This window comes from Myodes glareolus, chromosome 7 (genome assembly GCF_982192425.1).
Source record: "Myodes glareolus chromosome 7, mMyoGla1.1, whole genome shotgun sequence".
Lineage (NCBI taxonomy): Eukaryota > Metazoa > Chordata > Mammalia > Rodentia > Cricetidae > Myodes > Myodes glareolus.
Genome location: NC_142032.1, coordinates 72,104,134 through 72,130,292, shown reverse-complemented (window position 1 = coordinate 72,130,292; position 26,159 = coordinate 72,104,134). Strand labels below are relative to the sequence as shown.

At 46.9% G+C, this 26,159-nt stretch overlaps 1 protein-coding gene across 1 annotated transcript in view; it reads right to left on the bottom strand.

Moving 5' to 3' along the window:
- Positions 1 to 26,159, bottom strand: part of Cpxm2 (carboxypeptidase X, M14 family member 2) — a 115,106-nt gene that overhangs the window by 73,029 nt on the left and 15,918 nt on the right. Inside the window, exon 3 of the mRNA XM_087908348.1 lies at positions 13,436 to 13,545. Within this exon, the coding sequence (XP_087764474.1) occupies positions 13,436 to 13,545 (110 nt within the window). The remainder of the gene's footprint in view (positions 1 to 13,435; positions 13,546 to 26,159) is intronic.

Sequence of the window (26,159 nt, the reverse complement as noted above, 5' to 3'; positions counted from 1 at the left end):
GTTTTCATTGAATGCAAGAAGAAGGGAGTGAGTATGTGTTGATCATATTTACAAATACTAAGGAAGCAACCACCTCAACAATCAATGGACGTGTACAGGAAGCCAGGCAGCATCTGAGGGATAAAAATGAGTTCATAGTCCCATCTTCCATAGCCAGCATCCCAAAGGCACATTAATTAATACTTAGCAATATGTCCATATGGCTTACTAGTACTTAAATCCCCCAAGAAACAACTAAACACATCTGACAGTTGTTCCCACCCCAGGGCTGGTGACAGTCAGGTCTACAGAATACTTCCTACAGGCCAGGCGTCACGTGAAGGGCTTTGCTTGGTGGCTTTTATGGAAAGCAACTCACTCTCAGACCACATCACTGAGCTGCATCTCCCTCTACCCGCAGCCAGCTCTGTGAGGAAACATCTGGAAGCAAATCAAAAAGTCATAGCCAAACAACTGTAAGCATTTAGCAAGTCTAAGACAATAGACTTACAGCTGCTATTCCAGCAGGCACAGCCCAGGGCTATTTATACACAGAACAGTAAAATGAGAGTTACATTTTAAAGTAGTTTTGAGGGAGGAAAAAAATGAAAAGAAACCGTGACTTGTCAGGTTCCCGACTAGTTCCCACCTTTAGTGGTGGGTAAGGGAGAGCCTGAGAGTGTTGGCAGGCGCTCCGATTAGCAGAGCTAAGGAGTTCACGTGAAGCCATCATGCGGTATGACTGTCCGCCCTTCCATGAAACTCTACAGTGAACCCAAGACAAGCTCGATAAACCCGTGAAACTGCTCAGGTGCCTGGGACAGGAGAGATGGCTCAGCGGTTAAGAGCACTTGCTGCTCTTAATACCCAGTTCCCAGCACCCATTTTCTTATAGACTTGCAATTGCCTGCAACTCCAGCTCCAGGGGACCCAATGCCTCCTTCTCTTCTGAGGTCACCTTCACACATGGGGCATACACAGAAACAGGGATGTAAAAATAAGTCTCTAAAAATAAACTAAAATCTTTTCAGGTGTCTACAATCAAAGCATTCTGCACAGGCCAAACCTTGGTCTCTGAAGTCAACTGGGAAAATCACGCTCACTGATTGTGAGGCCACTTTTAAACCTCAAAACTCACATCTAAATTACTCCCCTGCAGCAGCCAGGGGAGTCCGTGAACAGCCTGGAATTAAACGGAAAACATAGCTGAAGAAAATCTATTAAATGCACTAGAAGCATGTATTGTTTTTAAGAATGAGGAAAGGTAGGAAAGATGCTCGTTGAAATAAAATGAAAGAATGTTCAACTAAAGCCGCAGAACTGCATTGGTCATGATAGTTGGATGTGCATGAAACAAGTTTAATTCTCAAAAAGAGCAGTCATGAAGACTGCATGAAATCCCCTTGCCCCATCAAGGCAGCATAGCGCGAAGAGACTCCAGATTCACACAGCCCAAGTGCAAGTCCTCGCCCTGCTCCATTTCCAAGTACAGTAGTCTTTCCTTCCTTCCTTCCTTCCTTCCTTCCTTTTTTCCTTCCTTCCTTCCTTCATTTTTCCTTCCTTCCTTCCTCCCTCCCTCCCTTCCTTCCTTCCTCCCTCCCTTCCTTTTTTCCTTCCTTCCTCCCTTCCTTCCTTCCTTCCTTCCTTCCTTCCTTCCTTCCTCCCTCCCTGCCTTCCTTCCTTCCTTATTTCCTCCCTCCCTCCTTCCTTCCTTCCTTCATTTTTTCCTCCCTCCCTCCCTCCCTCCCTCCCTCCCTCCCTCCCTCCCTCCCTCCCTCCCTCCCTCCTTTCCTCCCTCCCTCCCTTCCTTCCTCCCTCCCTCCTTGCCTTCCTTGCTTCCTTATTTCCTCCCTCCCTCCCTCTCTTCCTTCCTTTTTTCCTCCCTTCCTTCCTTACTTATTTACTTACTTTCTCTTTCTTTTTTGGATTTTCAAGACAGGATTTCTCTGTGTAACAGTCCTGGATGTCCTGGAACTCTGTAGATCAGGCTGGCCTTGAGCTCACAGAGATCTGCCTGCCTCTGCCCCTATCCTGAGTGCTAGGATTAAAGATAGGTGCTGCCACCACCCGGCTGTAGAGTGGCCTTAACACTGGAATTATCAACATCAGACCCTGGGTCCTGAAAGCCCTATGGACAAACACTCAGCCAACCATCCCCCCAAACCAGGCTAAAGAGACAAACCACATAGGAAAACAGAGAAAAGAGAGTCATTCACCGTGGCCACATTGGGAACGGGACAGATAAGGAGATTCACCATCCGAGTTTCCATTCTGCCACTGTGATAAAATATCATGAAGAAAAGAAACTTACAAAAGGAAGGGATTTGTTTCAGCTTACAATTGCCGGTCATAGTCCATTGTTGTGGGGGAGTCAAGGCAGGAACTTCAAACAGCTAACCACATCAATTCCACAGTCAAGAGCAGAGAGAAACAAACGTATTCGTGCTTGCTGGCTTGATTGCTGGGCTTAACTCAATGTCTCCACTCTTATAAGGTTCAGGACCCCCTGCCTAGGAAATGGTGCCACCCACAGTGGGCTGGGCCTTCCCTTATGAATTAACTTCATTAAGAAGTTGACAAATAAAGCTGACCCTAACTTCCAGTGACCACTCCCAAGTCTGTCTTTGGGGTGCTGACAAGATGTTTACAATTTAAACAGAGGGCAAGAGCGGTCTTGGTTAAGCTGTGGGTTCGACCATCACTGACCCATGGTTGTCTGGGATCCAGCCTTTCCCTTAAGATGTTCTGACAAATTGTCTTACTTTGTGAAATCTCTTCCTAGGGGACAAATTACCCCAGGCACCAGGCTTCAGCCTTTTACTTCTCCAGCATGCTTATCCTGTAAAATGCCCAGTTTCTCTTGGTTCGTTGTCTCAGTGGTCTTGCCATCCAAAGAGAGAGGCACAAGGGACTCTTTAGGGTTATCATCATTGTTTTCTGGCAGAGTTACAGTCCGTCTGTAAAATGGGATTGAAATAGAATCCCTAGGAGAGGACTGCTGGGTGGCCACACATTCCTTGGGCTAAATCATCTACAGACCGTCCATCACAGAAAGGGAAGGGAACAAAATTCACTCCGTTTTCTGGCTGAACCAGCTGCGACTTGTGACTAAATTTACTTTATGCCACACCCCCAGCTATCCTGTCAAGCGGAGAGCTTGGTCCGTTTAGCCTGTTGACGAGTGCTCTTTCAGTGAGTCATCAACATGGCTTAGACATTCTATTTTTGGATTTGGCTTTCCTTTAGCTACTGACCCATTTCTTTGCTTGAAGTTCGTCTTTCCTATACTTTCCAAATCTTCTTCAGTCAAGCTGATGGAACTCACTTAATTCTCTATGTTGTTTAGAAAGTTCCTATGAACTCCATATTCTGAGCAGCGGTGAAATCATTATTTCTATTCCTCTCTACTTCTTCTCTTGTCCTGTCAAGGTCTAATTTCATCCATTACATTTTTGTTAGCATCTGCTTTTGTATTGGCTTTCATTTTTCACGGACACAATAAACATGGGATAGAGCATGACAGTTGAATACAAATACATGTGTGAAGATGGGATCTGGACCATGGCATGTCTAAAACCACACAAGTCATTTGTTTTTTTACCAGAAACACTTCAGAAAATCTTTCTATATGCTATTTTAAAATATTCAGTTAATTGCTGCAGACCTTGATCACCCTAGAATATGCTCACAGTGGAATCTAGCTCCTTCCTCCCTCTCCCCCTCTTCTTTGCCCTCCTCCACCCTCCTCCTTTTCTTACAGCAGGGTATCACAACAACAGGGTAGGGTGGCCACAAGTGGCCTCTAGCAGCTCCTGTATTCGGAATGGAAGCTGCTTCTGCTACTGGTTATTTTTTAAGATTTGCTTTATGTCACTGTGTGTGCTTGAGTGCATATGTGTGTACCATGTACATGCAGATGTCCTCAGAGGCCAGAGAAGGCATCAGATCCTTGGGAGCTGGAGTTGCAACAGCTGGTTGTGAGTTGCCCAACGTGAGTGCTGGGAGCCAAACCCCAGAGCTCTACAGGAGCAGCAGGCACTTTTCACCCCTGAGCACCTCTGCAGCCTCTTATTCTGCCCCCTCCAATTTATTCTCCTCCCTTCTCATAGAGTGAAGGCTGGTCTCAGACTAACTCACTGTGCAGCCAATCCTCCTGCCTCTGCCTCCCAGGTCTGAAATCTCAGGTGTGTGCTACAGTGTCCAATCACAAGACACTTTTTTGGGAGAAAATAGGAGTGTATACCCATTGCTAAGATAAGTACTCATTACGCATTTTCCAAGGGAGTCATCATTTAAAATATCCACTTCCATTATTACCATAAACATGCAAATACCCCAAATTCCAGTGTTTTGGCACCTAGCACTGTGTCCCAGACTGCAGCTTGAAGCCAGATGCACAATACTTTATGCATTATGAGTCCCTTTATGAGAAGAGACAGGATGGCAAGCTTTGATTCAGAATTATTCTCTCTGGGATTATTTTTGCCTCTGAAGCCACAAATGCACAGCAACCCTCAATACATAGCAGCCCCCCCGGTATGCAGCAGCCCCCCCGGTATGCGGCAGCCCCCAGTACTACACAGCAGCCCCCAGTACATGGCAGTCCCCAGCACACAGTAGCCCCCATACACAGCAGCCCCAGTACACAGCAGCTCCCAGTACACAGCAGCTTCAGTACACAGCAGCCCCAGTACACAGCAGCCCCCATACACAACAGCCCCAGCACACAGCAGCCCCAGTACACAGCAGCCCCCAGCACACAGCAGCCCCAGTACACAGCAGCCCCAGTACACAGCAGCCCCAGTACACAACAGCCCCAGCACAAAGCAGCCCCCAGTACACAGCAGCCCCAGTACACAGCAGCCCCAGTACACAGCAGCCCCAGCACAAAGCAGCCCCCAGTACACAGCAGCCCCCAGTACACAGCAGCCTCCAGGAGGGGCTTGTGGGGTCACAGTTAAATCTCTTGCAGTCATCCCATAACCAGAAACCAATAGAGGCTGAGCGCCATGAACTGAGTCAGGGCTGGATGGTCAAGCAGGCTTCAGGACCAAAGGTTCAGGCATGGGCAGGCATGGGCAGGCATGGGACACACAGTGGCAAACTTCAGAGAAGCAAAGCTCCAGCCTCTTCTTTCCAGGAAAGATGTCTCTTAGCTGGGAGAGGAGTGACTCCAGGTGCACTGGCACCAAATCATATGTCTCTGCAAAGCCACAGGTGTGAGCAGTGAGACCAGCCTTGTGATCATCACACCAGGCTAAAACTCGATTCAAGGCTAGGCAAGACGAATCAGCAGGGAAAGGTGCTGAGAGCCACGCCTGATGACTTAAATTCAATGCCCGGGACCTGCGTGGTAGAAGGAGAGCAGAAACTCCTGAAAGTTGTCCCTGGCCTCACACACATATAACAAATGAATGCAATAGTAAGACCTTCAGTTCAGTAGTCCACACCTGACTGCCTGACCCAAGGGCACACAGATGCCGCATGCCTTAGTTCACATATCGCTTCAAGTGAAAAGATCAAATCCCCATAACTGGACTCCAGTATCTGCTTCAGAATGTGCTGTAAGCCCCCTTAAAAGCAGTACCAGAGCACTGGACACTGCTGGGGCCTGACACATACAGGCACTCTGTTCCAGGAAGGAGATATAAAGGGCCAGAGTCATCTCTAACCTGCCTGATAAGACAGGGGCCACTGTGTACCAAACACTGTGACTAAGCATGTAGAGAGTGGGTAATTGTGATATAACATGCTTTTGTGTGTGTGCGCGCACGTGTGTGTGTGTGTGTGTGTGTGTGTGTGTGTGTGTGTGTGGTTTTTCAAGACAAGGTTTCTCTGTGTAGCTTTGGTGTCTGTCCTGGAACTAGCTCTTGTTTATCAGGCTGGCCTTGATCTCACAGAGATCCGCCTGCTTCTGCCTCCCGAGTGCTGGGATTAAAGGCGTGGGCCACCACCGCCCAGCTATACCATGCTTTTCTTATGACCTCAAAATAATGTCCCTTTAAAGGAAGCTCTGATCTGTGGCTGGTTTTCCTGCCATTGTAGGAGCCATGGTGACATCCAGAGTCCAAGTCAGACATGCTTTCAGAAGTTCCTGTCCTCTGTCCACATGCATACGGCAGCACTTCCTAACTACAGCTTTAAAGCAGGTGCCTCCAACCTTTTGGCTTCTCTGGAACACACTGGGCAAATAAGAATTGTCTTGACCCACACACTGAATCCAGGAGTGTCCGAACTGTGGCCCACATGCAAGGCACTGTGACATGACAGTGTCATTTACAGAGGTCACACCCAAGATCCATGCAATTGAGTTGCAAACAATATTGCAAAAAAGGAAGGAAGGAAGGAAGGAAGGAAGGAAGGAAGGAAGGAAGGAAAGAAGAAAAGAAAGAAAGAAAGAAAGAAAGAAAGAAAGGAAGGAAGGAAGGAAGGAAGGAAGGAAGGAAGGAAGGAAGGAAGAAAGAAAGAAAGAAAGTCAGTCTTGTGCTTTAAGTATTTTGACGATTTTGTGATTGAACACATTCAGAGCTCTGCTGGACTGCCTGTGGGCTGTGGGCCATGGGTTAGACAGCCCCTCTTCATGTCTAAAGAACAGGACAGAAATGCATCACTTGGAAATAGCAACTGTTATTAACCTGTTCAGGTCTCTCCAGCCACCTGAGTTGTCAACAGTGGAACAAGTCACTTAGTCAGGGGTACCACTGTTTACCAGCCCCAGCCAAGCTCTTAGAGACTTCAAAGAATGCTTCGGAGATGGGGCAGGTAGGGAGCAGCTGTTAGATGTGCCACATGAGTACCAGGTGTTGGACAGGTATAGGTCTCTAAGCAAAACAGCCTACATCTTTATCCTAGCAGTTGTGTGTGCTTGCAAGAGACTAGCTCAATCTGGTCCGTTGATTGTTGGCATTCCCTCAGAGGATCACTGGACCCTCCCCTGAGATGCCAGTACTCCCCCAGTCATTGGTATGTATTTCTTCCCCAATTGCATGTGACCTCAGAGGCACTACAGTTATAAAGGCTGGGGAAGGCTGGTGGGGTGGAGGGCTATCTATCTCTATGGCTGTGAAGAAGCCATAGTCTCTGTTGGGGTGAAGGCTCCCTAGAGCAGCTTCTTTGGGGTCCTCCACATTCCTGCAAGTATTCCCTCTCCCACTGTCCTGCTTTGCTTTCTGTTGCTGTGATAAAACACTACACCCCAAAGCCACTTGAGGAACACATTCTACCTTACAGGTTATAATGTATCACAGAGGAATCTACCTGACAGGTTATAGTGTATCACAGAAGAATCTACCTTACAGGTTATAGTGTATCACAGAGGAAAACTGACATAGATACTCCTGGCAGGAGCTTGAAGCAGAAGCCAGCAGAGGAATGCTTCTTACTAGCTTGCTTCCCCAGGCTCTCTCAGCTACCGTTCTTACATAGCCCAGGCCCAGGGGTGGCACTGCCCACAGTGGACTGGACCCTCTCACGTCAATTAGTAATCAAAAAAAAATGACCCACAGACAAATAGGATGAAAGCAGGTCTTCGATTCTCAGGTACATCTAGGTTTATGCCAAGTTGACAAAAACAAACTCTGACGCTCACATTATGTAAGTAAAGCCCAATAAACTCATTAGTTCCCCAGGGCAAATGTCAGTGAATCATATTTTGGTTTCTCACTGGGACCTTAAGAAGAGGGGATAGACAGTGTTTACATCTCCTCAGAGAAAGACTCCTTGCAACATGAGCTTCCTCCTAAGACTAACCACAAGCAAAGGATCGGAACATATTTTAGTGGCTTGTCTGCAGACTCTTTGAGGCTTACAGTGTTCCTTTCCAAACAATCTGCGGTTCCTCTGGGGCAAAGGAGACCAGGAACTGTATCAGTGAGATCACAGAAGGGAAGTCAGTGGAAAAGGTCCAATGAGTCCTGGAGGAACAAACACTGAAACACTGTGAGTGGCCAAATCTTCCCCGTTATGCCAACTGCTTCTCTTTTTCAAACCTTTGGAAAGTCTGGTCCCTATGTACTGATGCAGTGGAAGCCCTGCTTCATCATTAAACATATATTATGAAGTTCATAGGAAAAGCTGGCAAAAAGCAAGAGTTACAAGTTGGGCCACAGAGATGCTTTCAAAGTACTCTGCTTCTGCCACACTGCAGCAGGTGTGTCCCGGTGAAGGCTCGTTGTTTGCAAACTCCTGAGCTGTAAAACCCAAGTTCCTGGGGGAAATCTCATTCCAGTCAAGTCATTTCAGAAGTCTGTGTAACTCTCTGTGAACTGAAGCTTCCAGAACAAAAGCCATACCAAGGTTAAACAGTTTTCAAGACTGATTAACTGAGTCACATTTCCGGTGATGGTGAGGAGTTGGGATATTGCAGGTCAAACTACCTTGGGCTACCTTCATCCCCCTTAACAGTCATTCAGTGCCCACCTCTGTGTTTGACCTAACATCCTTGTGACTGCAATGTAAATCTCTTTGGATGTACCAATAGACCACCAGTTTCTGTCAACCCAAAGGCGGAGGATGCCATCAGAAATCTGAGACCTATCGCAGAGATGTCCCAGACTGGCTGTAACCTAGTTATCTGAAGTTCCTAATGGTGTGTTGAAAAGGTGTCTTCATTCATTCCCTTTTTTTAAATCCTGTTACTATATAGGAAAAAACTTCATAAAACTATTAGCATGTTGAACACAGCATTTGCAGAGAGCTCGAATCCCTGTTTATAGCCATTGTCACTCACATTTGGCTCCAGAACAAACTATCTCTATGCTTTGAAGTGAAAACTATTTATTGGCATTGATGCCTGCAACCACAAGACACAAATCAATAAAAAAAATATGAGCAGTTAAGTCTGCGCACAGACAAGGCAATGGCTTTAGACACTTGAGATCAGACTAGGGAGCTAGCTCAGTTGGTAAAACACTTATTGTACACATAAGGATCTAAGTCTGATCTTTCAAACTCATAGAAAAGCTGAGTACATGCTTGTAACCCCAGCACTGGGAAGGAGGAGATTGGCAGGATCTCCGTTGCTAGCTGACTGACCAACCTGGTCACATCACTGAGCTCCAGGTCAGTGCAAGACTCTGCCTCAAGAAAGATGGACAGTTCTTGAGGAACAACACTCAAGACTGACCTCTGACTTCGACATACACACACACACACACACACACACACACACACACACGCTCGCATGCACACAAACACATGCAAGAATGCAGGCACACAAATACATGCATGACTGCATGCACACACACACACACGCTCGCATGCACACAAACACATGCAAGAATGCATGCACACAATATATGCATGAATGCATGCACACACACACACAACACAACTGTAGGTTTGATCTTTTAAAAGAATCATTTATGATATGTAATAGAAGGTGGGGTGCTTCTGATTTCTGGAGGCCAAAAGAAAACTCACAGAGGCAGTGAGCAAAAATGAAGACTGGACCACTCTAAGCGGAAGGAATAGGAAGCGGGGGACTGTGCTACACAGCGGCCTCAGCATCTCTCTGCAGAGTATACTCCCATCAGGTGCTGTTACACGGGGCAGCACGCCATCAGTACCTAGACAACCCACAGATCATTGCTCCCATCTGTGCAGTCCAAGAGCCATGGAGCCGAGACATTCAAACACAGACTCTGTGGCTGTGCTGAGTGGGTGTAGAAGTCTTCTCATTGCTCCTTGAATGCAACGCCATACTCACTTACATTGAATTCAGTACTAAGAGCAACCCAGAGGTGGCTGAACATATTTGGGAGGATGTGGAAGGTTATGTAAAAATATATGAAGAACTTGGGTCCCCTGTGACCTTTTCCTTGAAGCAATCCTCCATGGATGTCAGAGAAGGAAAACAAAAATGAAATGTGAAGCAAATGTTAGTATCAAGTGATGTCACTCCGTAATGACCTCACTCCTGTACCTGCCAGCAAATATGTCCAGGGAACACCCTGGAAATCAGGACACATTAGGCTGCAAGAGTGTCAGCACAAGGCAGGGACAGCAGAGAGGTACTGGCTGACTCACCCCTGCAGATGTCACACCTAGATTCCCTCTAGCTGCTGAGGCAATTTTATGACATTGTGAGGATCATCTATCTGAGATTTCAAGCAGCTTGGATTCGTGAGCTGCCTCTTCTGGGAAATCTAGCTGTGTCCCTCCACGCTTTGTGCTTGCTTTGTGTAAGTCAAGGGAGCCAATAATGGTACTTGTCTGTGCCGTTAGTGTTAAATTAAATAATGCATGAAAACCATCCAGCAAGGTGCTGACAGCTCTTAGAGGCAAAGCAGCTCTCCCTCTGTCAAGCGCCAAGTGCATCGTGAATGCAGTGAGTGAAGGGGGCCTTTTCTCCTGTGATTTCTGCGCCAGGTCAGAGCAGAAGGTCCTCCATTAAGGAGCACATGCATTCTGATGGATAAGGCTTCTGAGACTTACCAGAGACAATCTCACCTTTATTCCCCCTACAGACCCGCAGCCAGTTTGAAAACTCCCATCTATAAACTCTGCCTACCACGGCCTGGATATGTACCTGCAGAGACCTGGGCCAGGGAAGGGCTGGATTAAACTTGTTCAGATCCTGACGCACGAGAAGACAGACTGAAATGCAGCTTCTAATTCTGACACCTTGGTGGTTCTCACACTTAAAATCCCATTAGCTTGACACGCCTACAAAATACTCACATGTGAGACAAGAGATGGCTATTTTTAAATCATAGTTCTAATTGTTGTGTGGGGGTGATGTATTCTTGGAGCGCGGGTTTAATTGTGCACCTGGATCTGTCATATCGTGATGCCTGCGGTGCTGGCTCCGGAAAGCAGGAACTGAAAGGAGGGCCCTGACCTAGTCAGCATTTGCCTCTGCAGATCTTATCCAAGCCCACCCATGAGGGTCGGGAGAGGGTTCTGTCTATAAAGCACTTACCACATAAGCATGAGGACCTGAGTGATCCCTACAACCACATCGTTTCTAAGTGCTGGGAAGGGACAAACAAGGGGAATTTCTGGGGCTTGCTGGCCAGCAAACTTAGCCAATTAATGTGCTCTAAATTCAAAGAAATACCCTGTCTCAAGAAAAATATGTGTATGGAAGAGGGTAATTGGAGAAGACACTCAATATTAACCTCTGACCCTCACACACATGTACATAGGTACCGCTATAAATATATATATATATATATATGCATGCACAAAAAAATATACAAAGCAGGCTTGTGTGCTGTGGGTCATGTTCTACCCTCCCTGGTCAACCCCAGAAAGAGGTTGCATCATGGCTCGATTGCAAATTGTCCCCTGTAGGTTCATGTATTTGAATATTTGATCTCCAGCTGGTGCTGCTGGAGAAGAGATTACAGAGGCATTTGAAAGTTATAAGCCAACCTAGTTTCCCGTCCTGCTCTCCACTGCTGGATCCACCAAGATATGAACGGGCATGAGCAAGTACCCACTGCCACGGACTGAATCCTACCAGCTCATGCCTTCCCCACCATGACGAACCCTATGCTCTAAACAGTGAATCAAAACAAGTCTTCTCCTTTAAGGGTGCGAGCAGCAACTCTGCTCTGTAACGTCGCTTCTGGAGGTTCCCTCATTAGAAGGCTCCTGGGTAAACAAGCTACCACTGCAGAGACAAATCCCCACGCAGACAAACAACACTGATGTGATGTCCAGCCACCTCCTTAATCCTTACTCCTGACAGGCAGCAGAGTGAGCCTCTGCCCAGGTGTTTACGGAGAGGAGCTTGCTGTGTCCTGGGCTATACCTCCTATGCATGAAAGACAAAGTAGACAGGTAAAAGACTGCCCTCCATGGGGCTGGATGCATAGCCCAGAGATGACAAGGTCATATTCTCGCCACACTTCACCAAGTCTCTGGTGACATCCTCTCTGCCCGCCTCCACCATGTATTATGGGTGCAATTCTGAACTCTAGGGAGTTCTCAAGTAGAAGACAAGGTCCCCTCCGTGTGGGGCTCATGCTCAAGGAGTGGGCTCATAAACAAAACCGCGATGGCTCATTTGATTGATACTGTGAGGAGAGCTAGATCACCTAGGAACCAAGCTCTGGGCAAGCCTGTTGGAATGGATGAAGCCTGAAGGAATGGATGAAGTGTGGTGGGAAGAGTCGCCCTAAACGTAGACAGCACTGTGCTGTGGACTGAGGTCCTAGACTGAATAAAAACAAGAAAGATACTGAGCACCAACATCCATCTCTCTGTCCCAGAGTGTGGACTTCTGGTTACCAGCTACCTCAAGCACCTATCTCCACACCCTTCCCCTGGCTCTACCCTTGAACCACGAGCAGAAAACCTCCCTGAAGCTGCCATTGCCAGGCATTTGGTCCAAGCAAAAAGAAAAGTAACTTCTGCACCAAGAAAAAGCTGCAGCTGCTCCCTCAGAGGTCTAGAGTCCATCGTAGGGGGCCTGGGGCCCTCGGAGATTCACAGTGATCTCCCCTAGTCCACCATTGAGAGTCCACCTTTACCCTTTTATAACACACAGGAGGGCTTTGTCTTGATGTGGTCTGTCTTCCCGCCACTGTCTTGTCACCACATCCCAGTGTCCCTTAACGGTTGTCCATTTTTAAAGAAGCTTCAGAAAACTTGATAATTAGAGGGTGCTCTAAAAGAAAAGGGTAGAATCAGAAGAGGGGTGTCCGGAGTTACACATAAGAAAGGCCCAGCCCACCAAGCCGAGCTTCATAGAAGGAAAGGCCAGGATCCAGATGGCAGCTGCCACAGGCCTGGCTTTCCCTCAAACCTGCAAAAAGACAGTCCTACCTACACCTTGACTGAGCCAAGTGTTCCACCTGAACATAAGGGAACAGCCGTGCACTGTCATAGAGGCTGAGTCCTACAGCAATGTGGGGGTCCTTCCCATGGCTTGGCGGGATTGCTATTGCTTTGGGGGCAGCAGGGCCTTCCCTGCAGACAAGGTAACCAGCCTGTGGTTACAATTTGAGTGGTTTGTGGAGTATGCAGAGGAAGCTCAGCAGAGAGGGAGACTAGAAAGTACCACGGGCCAAGATCACAGTAGAACCTCAGAGGGGTGGCCACATGTGATGTGCCCTGTGAGCCAGGGAGGTTCCAGAGAAGAGCCTGGATGATATGGGCGGGCCTGGTGATTACCAAGGAGGAGAAAGAAGATGAGGCTGCCTCCCTGTTGTGTGGTGGACATCTCTGCCATGTCCACGCCTGTGGGCATTCTTTACTCTGCCTTTGCCATTTCTAGACAGAGGACACCCAAAGGAAGTCCTTACCTCATGTGCCCTGCCATCTGTCTCTGGAGAAGCCCCATCCTCCTCTGCACAGAGGCCCACTCTACAGTGCCCCCTCACCTAGAGAACCAGCTAACACTCTTCAAACGCCACATATCACCAACCCAAGCTCGGGGGGGAGCCCTCCCTGTGTCCGTGACCCGAGTACTCAGCAGTGTGACCGGAATGGATGGAGAGGCTAGTACCTGGATGTTGAGTCTCCCACGATGTGCTCCCAGGCCGTAACGCTTTGCTGTGGAGGCATGCAGCTGGAAGTCCGTGATTTTTAATGTTTCCAGACCCAGAGGCGGGCAACCTGGGAAGGACAGGGCTCGTTAGAAACAAAGATGGATATCAGAAGAAATGAGTGTTTGCTTTTCAGAGGCGGCCATGTGCTTTCTTCCCCCAGTGAGCCCTTAAACCACTGGCATGGCCCCCTTGCCCTGGCACATCCTGGGTTTCAGACAGATTAGGTCAAAGCCGCTGCCAGTGGCTCCCCAGTTCTGTCACCAGCATTTGCTTTCTGAATATTTGGGCTCCGAGATTCCTTCTCTTCTGCTGGCCTCACTGCCATTTGATGTCATTTGCAATAAAGGCCCCTTCCAGGAGACTCGGCCATGACAATGACACTGGGTAGGAATCTAACAATCCCATGTTCAAGTTCTGCAAATTAATCAGGACTTGTCGATTCTGCTTCGGCACCTCTGGCCTCTGTTGTGCATGGTAATGAGCTGTGCCGCATAAATGGAAACCTTCTATCGTCTTTCTTATTGGAGACAATAGGTAGCTGCGAGAAGAGTTCCTGAGCGCAGTTTGATCCTGGAATAAACACCAGCCAATGACTGCAAATCTATAGACCACTATCCCTATACATAACATTATTGATGGCAGCCAGGGCTGGACACCAGGTCTCCTAGGCTGGGCTACTCTCTCTTACCCACTAACCTGCCATCATGTCCCATTGGGGGGCTTGTAGTGATAAAATATCACAGGGGAGTCTCCTCTTTACCATCGGACTTGGAGAAGAAAAACAGCTCTCCAGTAGGTGTGAATCAAGTCTGTTTCCAGACTGGGAACTGGAAACATCAGATGACAACTTCAACGTCAGCCATCAGAGGACACAGTCACTGGGGAGACCAGAAGTGTGCTGGAATTGAGGGCAAGCTGCAAGCATTGCAGCTGCTCGCCTCAGATTGGAGAGGTCTAATGAGAAGACAGGGGCTCTGCCAGTAGCCGGATGGGAAAATCCACTCAGGCACTGCAGGTGGGCAAGGTCAGATCTGCCAGGAACCAAGATACCACACAGCCCTCCCTTAACCTCTCAAAAGTGGAAGCCAGCACATTGAGAACCTGAGACAAGTCACTGAGAGGTGCCAGCTGCCAGCAGAGCTGCCCAGTGGAGTTGGCCTTCAGAGCCTCATCTCCAGGCTGGTACACCACACTGTGCATGCTGGGGTCTGCTGTCACCCTCTGGGAAGCTTCCTGGGTTGGTAACTGGCATTAGCCATCTACCTGGCCCCCACCATAGTGCAGGGGGGGCATAATCAGATGAAACTGCTGCCCACCCCCGACACACTGCAGGAAGACAGGTCAACTTCCAGTGTTAGTGTTCCATAGATTCCGAGAAAGAATCTTGTACCTGGGGGCTGGGAAGTCACGTACGGAGAGAGCATTAGGGAAGGGGTGTGAAGTGAGGGAGAACAGCATGCAGAAAAGAGAGATGTGAGCAGAGGCCGCACGGTGACTGGGGGTGTGCAATGAATTTAGATGGCATGTAAGAAGGCAAGGGACACGGTTGACACCAGGCAGTCATTGGCGACCCTTTCAGTGAGTGAGGAAGAGGTTCACTTCCCGGGGCCACTCAAGGTCAACAGTTACCATGAACCCCTGCTTCACAAGGGCCTGTCCCTCCACCTTCCAGGTCTGGAGGGCACAGGAGTCTGACTCACATGGGTGGCAGGGTTTTGATACCAAGTGTTAAGTGAGTAATTCTCCATCTTGTCTACCAGGAATTGATGATGCTCACATCGTATAACTGAGCAAGGCTGTCCCACAACCTCTTCTGAAATCCATAATGCTCGCCTCCTATGATGGGCATCACTGTGGACCTTCTTGAGCCACCAAAGCAGCAGTCTGCCCTGCCTCTCAGGTCCAGCAGCCATGAAGCACGACCCCTGAGCTCAGAATATAAACCCATTACCTCTCCTGTTACAAGGGCTGGTAACGTGGGCCTGTACCCTCCCTCAGGACAAGAAGCACCCTCTCTCAGCTGCTGCCCTGGGCTCACAGACCCATCACAGGCTGTGTTCAGAATTCAGGCAAGGTTTGGGGATAGCACTCACTGACTTACAAGGGCCACTGGAATCAGGGTTACCCACTTAAAGCGTGACTGGGATTTGAGTTCAAGGGTGCCTAAACGGATGTGCCTGCCTCCCAGTTCTGATTTTTTCCCCTCTGCTCCTACCTGCTATTGGGTCCTTGCACTTAACCTGGTCATCTAGTCTCAAGCTGTCATGCTTCAGACACTGGCAGCATCCTCAGCCTGTGCTGAGAGGCCCCATACCTCCTGGTCCTGGCATGGAGCTGGCCACTGGCAATTGGGCTCTATGGATAATCCTTGTGTTCTGGGTATGACCTCTAAAGTAAGCTGAACTCCTAATTTAGTTTCTGACCCCAAAGGACCAAGGCATCAAAGACCAGACATGGGCAGGGGGCGGGGGAAACCCTAGTTCAGTCCCTCCACATGTGAGTGCTAAGATCTGCGATATCTCCATATAATCAAGTCAGAAAAGCAAACGGTATCCACCGCCATTTGTGATACTGTTTGGGGCCACGCAGACATCATTCCAGCCTCCACTCAACAGAACATGGAGAAGAATTCCGTTGCCTCATCTGGCCCTGCAGCCTCCATTTCTGTCATTTATAGTCAGGCAGATGCACAGGTAGACAGCCAGATGGACAGATAGCTCGTGACAACAATGGCTGCTATTCAAAGCCTTTCTTCTAGAAAAAGAAAACATCTCATGCATATATAAATATTTTCATTCCTAAAAGAAACACTTGGATAAAACTAAATATCTATTAAAATTGCTTCCCTGGTGGAAAATCCCATTGAGACATATAAGATATGGAAAGAAATGCCCATAAGTGAGAATACACATCTCACACTGACTCTAACGGTCAATGCCTGCCCTCTGGAAGGGCCTAGGCCATCGTGTGCCCAGGGAAACAGTGGAGTTTCCCATGAGTGGCATCTACTCTTGCCCACACCTACAAGGGTATCACAGAAGAAACGAAATGTTCTGCTTTCTTCATCAATAGAATTGCTGGGAAGTGACTTTGGTGGGAACCCAGATAAATGTATGGGCTCGGTCAGTTCATCTATACTGTCTTCCATGATCCCAGCACCCTGACACTTTTTTTCTTTATTGTAGGGTGCTATCTTTAGCTGATCTTGTTTTGTTTGGAAGCCTTTCCCATCCTCCATGGAGGAGTAGCTAGTGGTGGATCCACCCCAGGAGAGCACAATGTCCTTGTAAGGTAAAGATAAAGATACAGACCACGTGGATTGGTAAGTGTTGTTTGAGTGAAGGAGACCAACGGTGCCTCAGTTAAACAAGGAAGGATCACTCTAGGGACAGGAGGGACGGGATAGGACAGGGCCAGAGCTCCCATCAGCCAGGAAGCACAAGCTCAGTGCTGCCAGAGAAAGAAACTGACTCTAAAGGTGCCTCCAGCACTGTCACACCTGTCCAGAGTCTCCACCCAGCCACCTGCCTGCCACCAGGACTTGAGTGGTATCAGCAAAGAAAGAGTAACAGAAGCTAGTCGCAAGTTCACAGCCACCACAGTGCCTGGGACAAGCGCGTGGAGTCCCCTGTCCGGTGCTGAGGGTGAAGCCGGGCAGTGTAGGGCAAGGGTCACGGAGATGGAGCAAGGCAGTCAGCCTCATTCAGGAAGTTTCTATTTCAACAGTTTTCCACTCATATCTTTTCGTCTGACTACCTCACGCTTTGCCTCCCATCAATAATTACTGTGACTCCCTTCCCAGGATTCCCGGGGGGAGACAATCTGGTGGCCACTGGCTACCTGCTTGGTACAGGACAATGTGGTTTTCAGTGTGTGACTCTGTGGGGCTCAAGAAAAACAGCACCCGCTAAAGCGGCTATAAGGGCCCCACTTCTCCAAACAAGATTTTAACACATATTTTAGAGCCAGTGAGATGGCTCACCAGGTAAAGGGACTTGCCACCATGCCTGACAACCTGAGTTCCATCCGAGGGATGCTGGAAGGAGAAGAGGACCAATTGCTACAAAGTTGTTCTCTGGACTCCTCCTGTGTACTGAGGCATGCACATGTCTCCCCAACACATACACACACACACACACACACACACACACACACTAAACGTAAAACTTTTAAACATGTTAAAATTAATAAAAGCGTAAATCTAGTAGTTTAAGGAGAAACTGCCCTCCTACATTCTTTTATACAAAGATGAATAAGACAACAACTTCAGATTATAGTTACAAAGTCACGCATTTCCTGGTGAAAGTTCCTAGGTCTATCTTAATATTAATACTAGTTTACATGAGAATACCTTATTTTTTTTTTTAAAAAAAAAGAAGATGCTTAAACTAAAGATGAAAAGGTAAGAGGTAGGAAAATTATCTTTTGATTTTAGACTTCAAATTAACTCAAAGTATAGGATACTAAAATATCTTCCACGCTGTATCTTTGTGGGAACTCATTCCACCAATAGCCTTGGGGTACCAGCCTTAGGGCATGACTTCTTGTCTGCTGACATGACCGCTTAACAGGGGTGGGGGAAAGAGGTTGCTCGTTTTTTTGGGTGGTGAAGACCGGGTCAGGCAGCATGAAGCAGTGTGTAGTTGGTTCCAAGCTCCCTTGGAAAAAACAGATTTGTTTCATACAACTGATTATACCTTGTTCTGTATCCATGAGTCTGTTTCCCCATTGCACTCATTAATAAAATTTGTGTGTGTATATATAATATTATATTTTATTAATTGTATTTTATATATATTTATATATCTTTGTGGTTTGCATTACACTGCATGCTTAGTCCTGGTGAACTTCAGTATTTTTTCTGCCGGATTAATTTTCCTCCTCTTGATTCCCTGAGAACATCCTAAAGGTTTTCAGAAGAGCTGGTGGGTGTTCAGAATCCGCAGAAAGATCCTCCCACCAATGCACCTGCAGGGTCCTCAACGCTGCAGACAAAGATGAGGAAGGTAATTACAGTATCACCCTAAATTTGTTCCCACCCAGGAGAATGGTGGGAGACGCCAGGTAAATGAATAGAACAGTACAGAGGCTGAACAGCCAGGAGGGTCAGAGAGGAGCCCATGTCACCGCAACACATCACGGGATCTGAGATCCTCAGTGCTGCACAGGGAGACAGGCAGTTCCTCTTTCCTGTGGCCAGAGGGACAAGCAAAGACCAGAGAGAACTACACAGAAAAGGAACAACTGATAGCTTCCTTGGAACCAACAGCCAAGGCCTCTACTGGTCCCTGAGTGACATTTTCAGGGCCTCAGACTATGCTCTGGGTTTTGGATTCCAGTCACAGTGAGGAGAGCCACTAACAGTAAACCCAAGACAATAGAACCCTAGGAAAACCCATAGCATAAACGGACACCTCCACCTCCTTAAGATCAGAAATGTAGAAAAGCAAAGAGACACATCGCAGTTTCCACTACCATCCTTAACCTGTCTGCAGCTGTGGGAGATGACCCAGTGGTGACTCACGCAGACAGGGGGCTGACTGAAAAGAAATCATAAACTTGTTACTAGCTAAACTATCCATCAACAGCCAAATGAATCAGGGGCACTTTCAGACATATGAATCGTTGGCAAACGTACCTGTTTCTACTGGCTGGGCACTGTAGGATAAATATTGAGAGTTAAATAGGCACAATGGTGTGGAAACCCTGGAGTCGGTGAGACTGAGAACCCGGCTAACCAAAAGGTTCCAAATGAGAGGCAAAGCAGGTGTTACAATCCCTTTGGTTTACATTGTCAAGGAAATACTGGCCCTGCCAATCACAATACTACCTTCTAACAAGGAGGGCTTTCCTACATCCTTCAAGAAACACTGCAGAGAAAGGCAGGAATGCGACTGCACTGGTGATGGGTAACAAGGAGAAACAATGTTTCTAAGCGACCAAGCTTAGGAGTATTTGTAACCAGTAGTTTAAAAACAAAACAACAACAACAACAACAAAAACCCTCTGTGTGGGCCATATATTTATTACATCGCCAAATCATGAGGTAATTACTATATATTGGGGCTTCAGATGTATAACAATTGAGTCCTTGCCTAGCAGGCATGAAGCCACAGCACTGCATAAAACCGTATTTATTAAAAAAAAAAAAGTATTTAAAAAAAAACTGGAATGACGGCTAACACCTACAATCCCAAAGAGTTTGAGGCCAACTAGGCCTATATGAGATTTGGCTTTAAAAAAAAAATCTCGAAATAAATAGAAAAGTCATTCACAGCCCTTTGTGCCTCCTTAGCATCTCAGTGTTCTGGCAAACCCTGCACCATGGCCACACTATAGCAAGGACCTAGTCCCCAACTAATCCATGCCATGGGCCAGCAGCCACACCCATCTGAGGATAAACACTCTCCTGCCACAAAAACAAGCATGCTTGGACCATCAAATTGAGTTTCTCCCACTGTTTAAAACAGGCTCTTGTCCTGAGAAGCATGTGGGTGAGGGAACATGGCAAAAAAAAAAAGTGTGAAAAAAAAGTCTTCGGGAAAATATTAATTAGGGATCCGTGATGTGGCACAATCTGGAGAAGACAGACAGTCACCAGAGATGAAGCCACTTTCTCTTAAGTCACGCAGCTCTTGGAACACCCTGTGCCAAATGAAGCTCTGTCTCCCAGTGCCACTCCGTCTCCCAGTGCCACTCCGTCTCTCAGCACCGCTCCGTCTCCCAGTGCCGCTCCATCTGTGGGGAGTGGAGATGGGACCCCTTGTCTCATCCCTACTCAGGACACACTTCATTAACTCTGCCCCTTGCTGGCATTCTTTGCATAGTGGCCAGTGTACACAATGAAGGGCATTACCCTGTCATATCTTCATCAATCCCCAAGGTCCTTGCCACCACCACCAAGCTATGTGTGACGGCAAATTTTAATTATCAACTTAACACAGTCTAGAACAGTGGTTCTCAGACTGTGGGTTGTAATCATTAGGGGGTCACAGATCAGATATCCTGCATATCAAACATTTACTTTGAGATTCGTAACAGTAGAAAAATTATAGTTAAGAAGTAGCAATGAAAATAATTGAATGGCTGGGGTCACCACAACAGGAGGCACTGTATTGAAGGGTTGCAACATTAGGAGGACTGAGAACCACTGCTCTAAAATTACCTGAGAAAAGAATCTCAACGAAGGATTGTCTAAATCAGATTGGTTGATGAACATGACCATAAAGGATTTTCTTAATTGGATTAATTGACATTAGAAGATCCACCCTGAATGTGTTCAAAACCATCTCATTGACTGGGCCCTGAACTGTATCAGAGTGAGAAAGGCAAGCTAAGCAAGGAGGCATGTCTCCTCTCTGCTCTTGACCAGGGACGTGATGTGACCATACCTTACAGTGATGGACTATAACACAGCTCAAATAAAAAACTTTTCTCCCCTAAGTTGTTTTTGGCGGGGTGTTTTATCACAGCTAGGACACTCTGTGTATCAGTTCTTGAACAAATTCCAAGACTGCCAACTTTGTGGTGCAGAGATAACAGGAAACCGAATGCACAGCACATGAATTTTGTGCTCAAAGTCGAGACAGGGTTTCTCTTGTGGAGCTTTGGTGCCTGTCCCGGAACTAGCTCTTGTAGACCAGGCTGGCCTCGAACTCACAGAGATTTACCTGCCTCTGTCTCCCGAGTGCTGGGGTTAAAGGTGTGTGCCACCACTGTCTGGCTGTCAAGATCAAATCTTTAAAAGCTTGTTAATCTGTGAGCAATTAGGCTAGTGTCCAAGCAACTCCCCATGAGTCATCCCCTCTGAACATCTTGCCACTTAGCCTTCACAATGTCCACAAACTGACTTGCCCATAAACAGAGACTCAGAAAGGCCAGACTAACTTCAATAATTACGAAGTATCCAAGTTCAATTTGAAAGCCAGCCATGGCAGGAGATCCCAAGTACACTCTTTCAGTTCCCCCATTTGAGTAGAGAGTTCCAAAATAAAATACCAATGCTTTGGCGGCATTGGGGTTTATACCAGGAAAGGGACCAGAACTGGGGAAGTCATCTCTCCTGACAGAGAGGAGCTGTGGAGGCCTGCTGGGGCTGCCTGCTACTACCAAAGCAGAGGGCTTGGAAGATATAGAAGGGGAAGACTCCCAGTAATCAGTTTCTAGCTCTCTTGAATTTTTGTTTTCATTGCTGCCTATAATTCAGTAGGACTGAGTTACGGGATTCTTTCCTTTGCCTTTCTGAACTTGACATTCCCCCAACTAATGAGGAGCACAGAGGCTGCTTCCTGTGTGATGAGGTTGTGTTTGCAGTGGCTCACTGCCTACCTCGGACACCAAGAGCGGCTCTGAAGGGTGTGGTAGTCTCTGAGGGTCTTGGGAAGGCTCTGGGCTAATCTTGGTCTTATCTAATCTCTCTTGGAAAGCTCTTTAATGCCCAACACTTCAAAGAGAACCCTAAAAATGTGCCCCACTGCCCTGCTGGAACAAAAAACTAAATGATCCAACTCAAGAACCAAAATCTTTGGAAGAAACTAGAAAAATGGATGCCTGCATTCCACTCGGAGACTTGGATCGATGACAGTAGCTGTCAGGAAAGTCTTCTGAGGTCCTAAGAACCTCGAGGGGTCCCCGGAATCTGGCTGACATCTCTCGCTTACACAGTAAAAGAAGTCTGGAGAGTGTCTTTCCCAGGCTCTGAGAGTCCAACCAAGGAAACTCTCAGAGAACTGAGAGGCCAGACCAAGCCTGCAGCCCATAGAGTCTGCCCCAGGAAACTTCAGCCTCACGGGATCTGATCCGGTCTCTGACCCTCACCTTGGATGTCCAGCTCAGTGGCTGCTTCACCTGGAAAGCCTCCCACGCTCCGTTCCCAATCATGCCACTCACCCTACTCATCCTGCTTTGGGGTCAAACACCTTATGAAAGCTTGACCATCTCAGAGAGATAAGTCTACTTTCCTGAAGAGTCTGGAAGCCTCGTTCACAAGCCAAGATGAGTCTCCATCATAGAATCCCTGACATCTACCCGATACTTCCCAAATGCATGAGTGATGAGTCTCGGTAGCTACTGTGGCTGATCCTCACTGCCTCTGCATCATCATGGGGAAATTCCTATTTTTCCTCATACCTTGCTAATAAAGACCCCAGAAGGTAATTGCTGGTTCAAAACAGACTGCTCGTCACCACAGCCATGCCTATATGACTATTTACTTCACGATTTTATTATAGCAAATATTTCAGCAGCAATACAAGAGGAAACTATCAGTAGAAGGAAGATAGAGATGAATGTCTTCAAGGCCTTGAGGAAGGTAAAAATAAAATTAAGCATGATGGAAAAGCACCAACCATCAAAGAAACGATTGGTGACTGGTTTGTTTTAGGTTTAAGAACATCTGTTATTCAAAAAACACCCTTGGTGACGTGAAAAGATAAACCAGTGGGCGGAGACAAGCCTTGCTCCGAGTACCTGACAAAAAGAGAACACAGAAACCCCTCCCATAAATAAAAACAACGGCGAGGGAAAACGTGGCCTAAGTGGGGTTGAGCAAAATAAGTCACTCTAAGGGCAAAGAAGCATTAACCATCAGTCACCAGGAAAGCACAGAGTTAGACCACAACAAACAGCAGCATCTGTCACCAATATGAATAAGACAGAGAAGACTGACAGGACCAAATGTGGGCTTTTAAGGAAGAAAAGCAACTGCTGGTGGGAACGCTGATGGTCATAATCAACCTGGAAAATTGTCTGCCCATTTTCTGTGTCCAGTGTTACATGTGCGCATATACATGTATATGCATATCCATGTGTACACGTATATGCATGTAAGCTTATGTACACATATGTTTGAAGACCAGACATCAAGATAGGATGTCTTTTCCAGTTGGTCTCTGTCTTATTTTGCTTTTAGAATGTCTCTCATCTAACCTGGGTCAGTTTGGCTAGGACTGACTGGTTAGTGAGCCAGGGGTCCTCCTGTCATCTCCGCCCCTGTGCTGGGGTAATAATTGTGTGTCTCTAGGCCCAGCATCTTTCTTTCCAACATGGAAATCCAAACTCAGGTCCTCGTGTTTGTGCAGCAAGCACTTGACCAACTGAGCCATGGCCTCAGGTCCTCCCTAGTAGTCCTTATTGAAGATGCTCATTCCCTAAGATAGAGCAACTCTACTGGAGATACACACCAAAAGACTCACACAGAAATAATCCCAAGTGCATCCTGTAATAGCCAAAAGTTCAAATCCACACCCACAACTATCAATAGGAGAGTGAGCCCACAGACAATGGTGTACAGTCCTGCCATGGAGTACTACAGCCCTGTGAAGATAAACAAGTCAGAGCCCACAGCATATGCAGCTACACGGATGAGCCTCACAAACACAACAACCAGCAAAAAAAATCAGACACAAGAGTGTCCGGCACGCGTCCACAAAGATTACCAAGTTCAAAACCACACCGGTCACCTCTGATCACAGCTGTGCTTAAGGAAAAGCAGGGAGGTTGGCTGACTGGGGCTCAGAGCCGACTTCAGAGGTTCCAGCACAAACCTCTTCTTATAAAGAGCAGTTGCAATGATGCATTTTCACTCTGTGTGGTGTCCATGACAACCCAAATCCACGTGTGGAGATTACACACTCCTATGAGTTATATCCTTATGGTCCCATAGTCCCATAGTTTTCTCTATACACATTAGCCCTCAATAATATTTCAGTGGGCTTAGCTTTGCCTAACTACTACATCATAGAAACACCAAACCAGATCTATTTATCCAATTCAGAAGGAATAAAAGAGATCTATGCTGAATGTAAAAACGTCAATCTCCAAGGTTACATAGCATATGATTTCACGTACCTTGTTGTCTTATGACTACAGCATTATGGGGAACAGAGCTGCATTGCCAGGAACCAGGGCTTGAACATGGGGGGAGGAGTGTCTATAAAGAACAGCACAAAGAGCCTATGACGGGACAGGAGTGTTTCCAGAAACCACACATGATACAGCTGCACAGTGCTGCACACACACACACACACACACACACACACACACACAAACACACACACACACACACAGCTGGCAGACTCTGAAGTGATTCCAAGTCAGTTTCTTGACTCTATTACTTTGCTACAGTCACGTGAAAGTGGTAGTAGCACGTTCCTTTAATCCCAGCACTCAGGGAGAAAGGAGGATCTCTATGAGCTCCAGGTCAACCTGGTCTACAAGAGCCAGTTCCAGGGTAGCTAGGACTGTAACACGGAGAAACCTTGTCTCAAAAACAAAACAAAACAAAACAAAAACACATCAGCATTAGTAGGGGCAGAGTGAAAGGTGAACCAGATTCTTCTCCTGGTTTTTGTTGTTGCTGTTGGTGGTGGTGGTGGTGGTGGTAGGTTTTGGTTTGGTTTGGTTTGTTTGTTTGTTTGTTTTGTTCTACAACTTCTTGTGAATCTACAGTTATTTCAAATTTGGTGCAGGAGAATTGTCTGTATTCTGTCAATCATGTTTTAAATAAATGCTGATTGGCCAGGCAGGAAGTATAGGCAGGAAAACCAGACAGAAAGTAGAAATGATGCAATGAGAACAGGAGAATTCTGGGAAGGAAGAAGTTGATTCCTCCCAGTCCTTCCTAGATTACTGAAGCAGTAGAATGTGATCTGCACCACTGAAAAAGGTACCTAGCCATATGACTAAAATAGATAAGAACAATGGATTAATATAAGCTACAAGAGCTAATATGTAGCCTGAGCTAATGGGCCAATCAGCTTTATAACTTAGAGAGATCTCTGTGTGATTTTCTTTGGGGCTAAATGGCTGAGAGGAACCGGGCAGGACAGAAAACTCCAATTAGCAGGCTCCCTTCATGTTACACATATTCATAAAACAAAAAAAAATCTTTTTCTTCAAGGATACTTTAAAAGATAAAACTTCCTCACCCTGAACTCAGGATGACTTGATGCAACCCATAAAACTCTCAATTGCTCAGAAGTATCTTAAACTTCAGGGAATCTTGATTAAAAAAAATTGTATAACCACTCCCAAGTTTGCCCTAGAAGCCCAAAACTCAAAGAAGGAAACATACTTGAGCCTAACACAGCTGTGGAAGAACATCACCATGTGTGAATCAGATGAACGCAGCAGGAGGAAACAGCTTCCAAATGGGGGGTGGCATTCATCCCGCCTTTACTGTGTGCCCCAGCTTTAGGTCCAGGATCTACGGCAGTTGGAAAATTAGACACTTTCTGATAAATTCTCATGTGGCTGTCTGGAGTAGGCAGGCGCCTACATCTCCTTCCAGTCCAACTTTCCACAGGGATTCACATCATAAATTCTCAGAAAATACGGGGACCGAAACGGGAAGGTAAATTACCCCAGGAGAAAATAAGAACGGTGGTGAGCACTCAGCAACTTGGGCCAGTGTCCTAGGTACAGACACGTGGTAATAGACAGAGGCTTTGACTCCCTCCACTCAGGACCAGCACACAGATACGTCTCTTCATTAAGTCAGCCGCACATGACATGTAGATCAACCCAAAGTCAAGTAGCTTTCAATTTGGGGGAAAGGTCTGGAAAGTCACATAGTGAAAGGTAGGGGCACAAAAAGAGATGGAGAAATAGACGAATATTCGACCAACCTAGTAGCTGACATCCGACTGACTGGTATAGTGCTATAGCCACATAACACCTGAG